Here is a 10,285-nt window from a genome sequence, read left to right as displayed (position 1 = left end):
ACTCATCTGAAAGAGGGAGAACAGCAGGAAATCTATACATTTGTGACTTCCTTTAAGCTCTTCTGAGTTGAAAAATATTAAATCGATTGGAATAAGTTGCTAAGACTGTACTAAGATTATATACATTAGCACTAAAGTGACAGCTAACCTTCAGTATAAGCAAGAATAAAATAATACATTGAGGAGAAAAGCACCTAAATTGTACTTATATGATGACGAACTTCGAGCTACAAATTACTGCCAAAGAAAAAGATTTGAAATCACTGAGCACCCGAAAAGGCTCCGTGATCATACAATTCAGTAATATATTGCAAAGAGTCTTCCTAGAGATTCACTGTGTATCTTAGCATGTGAAAGGCTTAGGAGTGACCTGCAGCAAAACAAACAATCAAACAAACAAAAACGACCTGTTTAATTTTGTTTATTCTGGGCTCAAATAAGTTTGCAGTAGGTGAAAACATGGGTAGATAAAATCCACTATTGGGCGCCATGCCTTTGGAGGCAGATTTCATGTGGAACTCCATTTTCAAGTGCACCTTGAGCAGAAACCAAGCTTCAAATTGGATGGACCACAGATCCAATCCGATACAGTGGCTCATATCTTCCCGATCATCAAAGCCCAATAGACGTGATGGACATTTCCTCATTCTCCCAGAAAACTAAGCTGGTGGTGACCCACTGAGCAGGTGTAAGAAAACTGGCAGAGCCTAGTTTCATACATGAGAGCCTAAGGTTGTGTGTGTGTGTGTGTCGCTCAAGAGTAAACGAGCCAATCACATCTCTGTGCTTGGAGACTCAGTTAAAGAAAAGTCAGACCAACAGGGAAGGCTGGTATCTCTCACAGTCACGGAAAATCCACCTTGATGCCTCGGTTTTTCACTTTCATCCAGATGTTTCCTGTCAGGAAGGCACAGTCAATAATGTATGAATCTTAACGGCGGAGGCAGATGTGGTTATTATTCCCTCTCGGCCTTTCTTGCCTTGGAGAAGATGTGTTGCTTGAGAATGAGTACAATTTTTAAAAATTTAAGTTGATAGAGCCAGCTTATGAGTAAATGCACAGCTACGAACATTTCAGTGCAAAAGTCTTTGCAGAATTACAGTCATCATCACAGTTTAGTTTGGCCTTTAAATTTTCACTGTAAACTCTCAGACGATCACGCACAGGGGCTTCTAAATCAGAACCCAGTCTTCCAACAATGTTAGAACGAGCAGCTTTCTCTCGGCTGTATCGGCGTCCAGCAGTCTATTTTGAATATTTGCTTTTATTTCTTAATCCTTCCAAACAATGAAAATGAAAGTCATTATAACCAAGTGTGGCTGTGGTGATAAATACTTCAGAGTCCAAAAATACATTGTCCCTGCCTGACCGGTTGCCCATTTTCCAGAATGTCTGGGTATTTATCTAGCAGCAAGAGACCATTATCCTGCGACACAGTTGTATTCCACTGACACCTAATATCCTAATTAAAATCGGTATGATGATGGACTGTTTAAATTTTGGTGAAAATGTTCCTTTTCCATTTGCATTTAAAAGAAAACACACTCCTCATCATGGGTACCCCATCCTGGGTTATAATTTGGCTTTCCTTTGCCTGAATCATGTCACTCCGACTCGCCGCTGGTTGTATCTAAAAGAGCATCTCAATGTGCCTCCCAGCTTGGCTGTTGCCTGGCAACACCAGCAGCCACCTCCTCATCGGGATGAGTTCTAATTGGTCGCAACTCTTGACAGGAGCTACTGACTTATTAGAAAGGACACTTGATTATTTACCTAGATGGCTAGAGCTGATACATATCAGCAGGAAATTTTGCATCAAAGTAAGTCATGGATGTTTTTAATAGCTGGGTGGAAGAAAGAGGTCATAAGTTTTGTTAACTGGTATTAATTTTACATTTGTTAGTCACCAGTATAGAGCACTTTCGGGCATTAATTTTTCTCTCTCTTTTTTTTTTTTTAACAATATGGTTAAATACCACTTCCCATCCCTATTAGCCAACCTATATTTATTCAGAAAATCTCCCTCTGACATCAGTTCCAAAACAACCTTGCCCACGGGTCTAAGAACGCCAATTAGAATGAAACATTAAACTCACAAAATTCAACCAATTTTTATTAGTTCCTTTCTGTAAGGGGTTTATAATGTAGTAGGGCAACAAGGTGCCCGCCTTCCTACATTATTACCAAGTAGTGGAAGATGGTGATAGCTCACGTCCTCTCTCAAGCATCAGAAAGCATTCGGGAGGCGAGTAGCATTGGAACTGAGCCCTGAAGATGTTGCTGAGTTCTGACAGAGAGAGATGGCGTGCTGCAGGGGGAATGAGCTGCAGGAACAAAGGCATCTGGACAGCAAGTACAGGGTGTGTTTGGGGAATAGAAGAGCACAAATCGGCTGGAACACAGAGTACATGCGAGAACTCACCGAGAGAAAACTGGAAAAGTAGGTTGAGGCACGTCCAGTCCGACGTTCAGTGCCACGGAGAGTGCTTGGTGCAAACTTCTCTGGAGAGTGAGGAGCCATCAAATATTTGGAAGTCGTGGAGTGAGGAACAGGGGTCCCGTTTCAGCCATTTAGCTTCCAAGATGCCAGACGTCCCCAGGCCCGTGGGGCTAACACTTCTGGAGCAGCAAAAGACAGCCACGGGTCCATAACTCGGGAACCTGTCACCTTGGCCCCAAGGGGGTGGCTCCCAGGGGCCAAATTTTGATCTCAGGGTGGCAGCCTCCACTCATGCTCTTTTCTGAATCCCATCCATGTGTAGGGCCATCTCGGTTTAGAAATATAAGGTAGCATACCAGAGGCCCCCTCCAGCCCTCTCCCTGCTCAGGAATCGTGTCACCCCCTAGCACTTGGGCTGTCTCCATTGTCCACATTTCCAGAGGCTCCAGAGGCTTGTTTTCTTCTTCTTCTTTTTTTTTTTTTTTTCCAAGTTCATGACATCAGAACTGCATGGAATGAAATTACAACCTGGAAGTTAATTAACTGAGGAACAAAGGGAGCATGCATCCCGATTTCGGAGAGAAAAAAAAAGCAGTAAGCCAGGAGTCAGAGGATCTGGTGTTCTGATTCGCACTTTTACTAAATTATTTGAGCATAAAAATAACTAGAGACTGCCTTTTAGGTCTTTTTGTAATACTAAAGTCAATGTGCGAAAGAAATGCAAAACGGCTTTGTTAGGGGTCTCACATGTTAGAGCAAGTCCACGAGCCCACTGATTGGACCCTTTACTGCCCTAAACTAGGTGCTTGCCTGTTCTTTCCATGGTCCCCAAGCAACTGTCTCAGCTCGGTGCTTAGTGACCTCCTTAGAACCCCAGAATGTCCATGGACAGGGACTTATAGCTCATTGCAATTAGCCCCTCATTTGGTGGATAAGGACCTAAGTATAGAGAGAGCCAAATGATTTGCCCAGAGTAAGAAGTAGAGCTACCATGGGTCTCAAGTTCATTCAGGGCCAGCTCCCAGCAAACTGCACCACACTGATGCTAAGATAGAGCACCTTGATCTATTGATGTTTCTTGGATACCTTCCATGTCAGGGCCCTCAGAGAACATTCAGTCAGTCAGTCATCACGTAGATATTTCTAGAGCATCAGTTGAATGTGTTGCACTGTGTTCATTCCTGATAAAATACCAAGAACTTCAAAAATACATGACAACACACAAGAGTTGCTACAAGATAGGGACACTGAGCGTGCATTAGCTATCTACTGCTGCGTAACAAATTACCCCAAAACCTAGCAGCTTAAAATATCAAACCTTTGTTAGCTCCTAGTTTCTGTGGGTCAGGAACTGGCATGGCTGAGCTGGACGCCTCTGGCTCAGGGTCTGTCTCTCTGTATAGTCAAGCTGCCAGCCCGAGCTGTGGTCTCATAGGAAGGCCTAACTGGGAGACAGTGGGGCTCTGAGTTTACTCACGTGGTTCTCGGCAGGATTCAGTTTTTAATGGACTTTGGAAAATAGGGTAAGAAGCTTGTCCTACGTCCTTCAGTCAACAGGAAACTCCAAAGGGTTTCAGCAAAACATGGCTCAGATAACAAGTGTTTTTAGAAGACCGATCTGGGGACTGTGTGCAGGATGGACTGGAAAGTGAAAAGACAGGAGGCAAAGGGCCCAGCAGGCAGTTTAAAAAAAAAAAAAAACACAAAAATTTAGTGCATCTATGTGCCAGGTGAGGTACTAAGATACTAAAATACTAAGATACTATAAGATACTAAGACTATAAAGATACTTAAGATATGGTGGTTATTCTCAAGAAGCAGGATGGCAGCCATATTCCAGGTGACAAGTGGCAAAGCCTAAATTAGAGTGGTCACTGGGGAAATAAAGATGAAGAGACAGATGAAAGAAAGTGATGATAACATGGCGAGGCAGGAACAGGTGGGTCCAATGGGGTGTTGTCTGTGAGGAATGAGAGAGGATAATGCCAGGCATCCGAACCAGTCGGAAACATGGGTGTCCCCGAGATCAGCGGTCCCTAATCTTGTTGGCACCAGGGACCGGTGCTCCTATGAGAGTCTAATGCCTGATGATCTGAGGTGGAGCTGAGGCGGTGATGCTAGTGCTGGGGAGCAGCTGCAGACACAGATGAAGCTTTGCTGTCTTGCCTGCCACTCACCTCCTGCTGGGTGGCCCGGTTCCTAACAGGCCATGGACCGGTACCAGCCTGCAGCCTGGGGCTTGGGGACCCCTGCCCCAGAGGACGGCTACCATGCTTGGGACGCTCATCGCCATCTAGTGCTCAGCTTCTTTCATATTATGTTCCTAATCTTGGTCATGACTTTTCAAGGGAGCTGTTATTATTCCCATTTTTTCAGATGAAGAAATAGATTCAGTGAGGTTAGGTCCCCCAACTGAAAAGTGTCAAGGAGAGGAAACCTAATAATTGGCAGTGGCTTCAAGTGTTTGCTCTCCCCTGTCCACGAGTATTTAACAAGATCAGATTCTTAGCCTCGAGGAAGGAAACCTCGAAATTCTGGGGCTCACCTATGAGGAGAGAAGGAAGCCTCTGAGCAGGGGAATTTCTTAGCCCTTCTGCATTGTTATCCCATAAGTTGTCTCTTTTGCCCACTCATAAAGCTCTTCTTACCTTCTTGAATCAACTCTACTGCCCTCTGTCTCCATCTTGACTCAGAATTCCTCAGACATACTGATAAAGATTCCGTTCTTTTTTTTTTTTTTTTAACTGGGCACTTAGATTATACAGTAAACTCCAGGTAAGCAAGGACTTCCCTCTTTGGGGATTTCCTTCCCAGGCTGAGGATGGTGCTTTACCATTGATGGTTACTGCTAGTTACCAAATAGCTGGCAAGCCATACACTCAGCACCATCTACAATGAAGGTCACCAATGTGAGAAATGACAGAAGCAAAATGGGAAACGTTCTCCCTAGGCTTGGCTGCTGGACTGGGATCTCCAAGAAGAAACCATTCTTTAAAAGCCTAAAAACAATCACATTTTATCTGATTATAAGTGTAACATATATGCATTATGAAAAATGCAAAAAAAAAAAAAAAGACATCACTCATCATCCCACAAAGAAGACAAAAATGTAGCATCTTTAAGATCTGCGTGATAACACTGCGTTCATCGGTGCACGTGTGTTTGCACAAGCCACCTATGCCTGCTTGTCTGCAAATCTAGGGGAATAACTGCAGGGCTTGTGGATTGTATAAAGATGATTGCAAACCCATCAAAGAGAGCTTTTGTTTGTATGCAACTCGTGTAAGAGTAAATATCCTGTAACTGCTTGTGTATAATGCAAGGGAGAAAAACCTGAGTTGATGGCTATTGGCTAACATACAGATCATGCTCTACTGTCTTATAATATGTTCTCTGCATAGCTTTTTAAAACATTTTTCATATTCCATGCCCCATCTCATATCACATTAACCCAAATAAAAATGTCATTATCCATTCAGTTCGACAGACAGCAGGCAGAGTGTGGTAGAAAATTACAATCATGCCAGCCAGCAACAAAGAATTCTAGTCACAAGCACGTAGAGGAACTGGTGGGCAGCTGGTCCAGCCCCTCTTTTGCACTGTCCAGGCATACGACTGGGTTCAGTATGGGTGAGCCCCTCTTTGTACACAGAGCATGCTTCTGAAGGGTTGTATGTAAATCAAATTTTATGTTGCATCCCATTTTTGTAACTTAAGGAAGCTTCAAGCTTGATATCTGAAGAGACTTCCTTTCAAACAGTATTTTTTTTTACCATGTTACTTATTCCCCTAAAATAAATCTACAAGATATTTTTGCATATGGAATTTTATTAAAGCAGAGTTTACTTGTACCATTAACTTTATGAAAATAACGGAAAGACTACAGCCAGTGAAACCAGTCATAGAGCTGATTCATGGAAAAAGACCTTGTGAACCTCAATATTTGCCTGTGTTATGTGTCTTCCAAAAAAGTCAACATAACCTGGCTTTGTGATTGACGAGCAAGGAAATGGTCTACTTAGCATTTACGGTATTGCAGCTGAAATGCCATGTTCCCTGTGTGGAGCCGCCTTTAAGAAGTGACATACCTGTAGTAGATAATGTTTTAGAACTTTTCCCAATGCCTTGAGACTTTACGAGCAAAGAGTGGGCTTTATGTAATCATTAAAATCCAATCATTCATTTATCCGTTCATTCATTCAACAAATAATTACTATGTGCCAGGCACTGTTCTAGGTGCTGAGGACACAAAAATGAGCAAATGAACAAAAATCTTCTCTGCTCTCGGGAGCTTACATTCTAGTGTCAAAAAGGCGAATTCCAAACATAGATAACACTTCAAAATACATTTTCCACAAGAAATGTTCAGGACAATGTATGACAGCATGTTGCTTTAGCTATAATGTTAATTCTAGAATGCACACTTGTTAAAATGAGTCCCCTCAGCATTTCCAATTTGGTTGATCAAACATACAGTGGGGGCTGATGCCCGCCAGGCTCCACAAAGAATTCCACCTGCTCCAGGCAGCCTGTTTGGGCCAAAGTGGTGGACAGCCAAAAATGAGGTTTAAAATTCTTGAAGTTGGATAAGTAGTTACGCGAACGTTCGTAACATCATTCTATCTCTGTGTGTATGTTCGAAATGGTACATAATAAGAATATTTTAATCTTAAAAAAAAGAAATTCAGAAACTGTCCTGTGTGGGCATAGGAGGCCTCTTGAAGTCAAGAAGGGTTCTCTTGCATTTAAAGGTTTAAACGATTTAAGCAGAAATCACCGTCCATCAGAAATGTCCTAACAATGATTTTTATCTTGAATAAGAAGTTGAAATAAACGACCTTGGCTACCTTTGGCTCATAAGATTCTATATTCTAGTGCAAGATCTAAAGTATAATTGGAACCAAGCAAACATGGATTTGGGCTAATTCCAAAGATGGTACATATGGATTGTGGTCTGTTTACTCTCTAATGCGAACCAAATGTCATGAAATTGAGTGCAGATTCTCATCTCTGCCTCAGCACTTAATGATCATTTTCATAATTATTTCACAGTATTTACTCTAAATCCTTTCTTCTTTTTACTTCTAAAAAAAAAAAAGATTGCTTAAGCTAAAATAGACATTTACAGCTACTGTATTTTGTGATGCCTGTGAATTTTAGCCCTTCCTCTTGCATCTCAGCTGCACAAAAGTTACCTTCAGTACCATGTCCATTTTCCCAGGAAGTACCACACATAACCTCTTTATCTGCAGCTAATTTCGGGATGCTCCCTGCATGGTGTCCTAATTACACCTTTGTTATCCGCCATCAGATGATTCCTCTAATCAACCAAGCCTGCGACCTTCTCCTGACTCATTTAAAACACGATGCGGAATGTGGAGACGCTGTCGACATCCAGAGGTAAGGGCGCCACATGACTACGTTGCAGACAAGAAATCGCACTGTTGAATCGCTTCTTGTAGCAGCGCACAATTGCTGGACAATTACCTCGGGACCAGCAAACTATGGCAATGCTAGCAGCTCATAAAAGCATGGGTGGACTGACTCGTAAGTAGAAATGAAACCCATACGAAATGTGACGCGAACGTGAACAGAGCCCAGGGGAGCTGTGGCCTGCTGAGGGAAGCCTTGAGTGGACAGTGGTTTGTGGATGGACTCCCCCTCTGACCTCTGCAGACCTAGGGGGTGGGCAGGATGTGCCGGGGCAGAAAGGACGGGGTCCTGGTATAATTAAAATTGTGGCGCACCTCAGCCTGGAAGCCAGGACTTAGTGGCGCACACCAAATTTAAAAGACTGATGATCTGGCTTTTCTCTCAGTTGTCTGATGCTCAATTATGGTTTACAGCACATTGGGATAGGGTGGGATTGGCGAATCAGCCAGAAGCTGACGCGTTCTTATTATCATTGCTAATAAAATAATAACATAATCATCACCAGCTTTTAAACTCCACCATATTGTTTACAAAACCCTCTCGTACACATACTCCCTGGTCATGAGATGTGTGAGTTGGCTACAGATGGGCACAGTAGCTATCAAAGCAGAGTCAACTCTTAAAACTCTTAAATCTTCAACCACATTCAGTAGTCAAATTGTTGTTTTTGCAATAGCAGGGAAATGCGTAATCAATTGTAGAAATGTTTTCAATAAAAGCAGTCAAAATAAGTCATCTGGAGATGTCATTTATTCTTTATCATTAGTTGTTGGTTACAGAGTTTATAAAGAAGAGGAACTAAGTGTGTGCCTATATCAAGCCACAAAAATAGACCTTTTAATTACAAAAAGGATATGCATACCCGGTGGTTAGCCCTTTTGGGGATAATTTAACCTGACCACTCCTATGAGCTAATGAAAAAGGACCATTCCAGTTTAAAATGGCCATTTGGGGGGCAAGTTTCCTAGAGTCTAAGAGGTTCATTTCTCTGGAGCTACTGCCAGACACTTTTCCTTCTGTTTGTTTCTAAAGTACGATGTGTGCTTTCTGTAATAATATAATATGTTCATGAAACTGGTCCCAAAGTTTGTCTTGTATTCTTTATGTGAATGTGAAGGGCTCTGGTTTTTTGTCTGTTGCTCTTACGAAAACTATAACATCATCAGAAGGAACATGGGGACAAAGCTACTACAAATAGACAATTGTTCATTCATCAATCACGATTTGCTCCATATCAATTGATCATTAGATCCTGGCTTTGGGTGGGCTCCGCACAGCTTTGAGGTAATGCGCGTGGGTTTTGGATCAACTATTTTCCCTCCTTCTTGGGGAGGAAAATTTAAAGCGCACTTCCTGGCATTTGCCCGTGTCTGTCCAAAGCCTGAAAGTCGAGTGACGCTCTCCTGCCCTTCGCAGTCTACGCCTCGATCAGCAACCAGCTGTCTTTTATGTCTTCTCTCGCGTTCTGCTGTCGCTGCTCAGAGGGTCTAATCCTGGTGGTTCTTCCCCGGGCTCCTCACGTCGGACCCGCAGGAAGCTCCCCCGTCGAGCAGGTGGATGATGGAGTCTGGATCTCTCCGGGGGTGTGTACGATGTGTGGGCCAATGGTGGAGTCCTTTCGAAATCAAACGGTTCCCTCTCTCGTAGGTGCTACAGCTGCTACAGCACAGATGTGGTGGCCAGTGTCGCCTTCGGCACCCAGGTGGACTCCCGAAAGGCTCCTGAGGACCCCTTTGTCAAGTACTGCAGGCGTTTCTTTGCCTTCGGCATCCCCAGACCTCTTCTGGTTTTAATCTGTATGTACAGCTCCTGCCAAGGGTGGGGGACACTGGGCTACTGCCAGGTGGGCAGACCCCGGGATGCGTGGGCGGGACCAGCCTCTGCCATAGGAAAAGGGACTTGGGGTGTCACTGGGAGTCGCCCTGTGGAGTCCACCCTGCAGACGTCTTGATTCCTGGAGCTACCCAGGCTCTTCTCATCCCTAGCCCGAGGCCCCTTCTCACCAACACGGGTGGCCTTGGCCTCTCACCACTGCCATGAGTGTTTTGATGCATTGTCTCAGTCAGTGCTTGTATTCATCCTATGGAAAGTTTTCTCGCCCCCATTTTACAGATGGGAAAACTGAGGCTTAGAAAGACAGATCCAAAGCCTTTCATTTTTCAGGGCATATTTCTGCCTGCTAGCAAAACCGTCTGCAGAAGACTTCTCTGCGTGAGGCCCAATGCATAGTAAACCAGAAATCACATGTGATGGGGTAACTAATAGGTTACCTAATGCTGTGGAGACCAGTTGATTTTTTTTTTTTTTTTTTTTTTTTTACCTTTAGAAGTGAGTTTTTACCCTGGCCAGTTCTAGTATCTTCTTGCTTTTATGGAAATATTAAAGCATTGTTTTTATTGTTATTAATTATT

General features: G+C 43.3%; 1 protein-coding gene across 1 annotated transcript in view; it reads left to right on the top strand.

Moving 5' to 3' along the window:
• Positions 1–10,285, top strand: part of TBXAS1 (thromboxane A synthase 1) — a 143,366-nt gene that overhangs the window by 83,063 nt on the left and 50,018 nt on the right. Inside the window, 2 exon segments of the mRNA XM_023530283.1 lie at positions 7,753–7,841; positions 9,522–9,670. Of these exon segments, the coding sequence (XP_023386051.1) occupies positions 7,753–7,841; positions 9,522–9,670 (238 nt within the window).

The sequence above is a fragment of the Pteropus vampyrus genome, unplaced genomic scaffold (genome assembly GCF_000151845.1).
Source record: "Pteropus vampyrus isolate Shadow unplaced genomic scaffold, Pvam_2.0 Scaffold48, whole genome shotgun sequence".
In the NCBI taxonomy this organism is placed as follows: domain Eukaryota; kingdom Metazoa; phylum Chordata; class Mammalia; order Chiroptera; family Pteropodidae; genus Pteropus; species Pteropus vampyrus.
The sequence above is the reverse complement of the archived record's forward strand: the minus strand, read 5'-3'. Positions and strand labels throughout refer to the sequence as shown.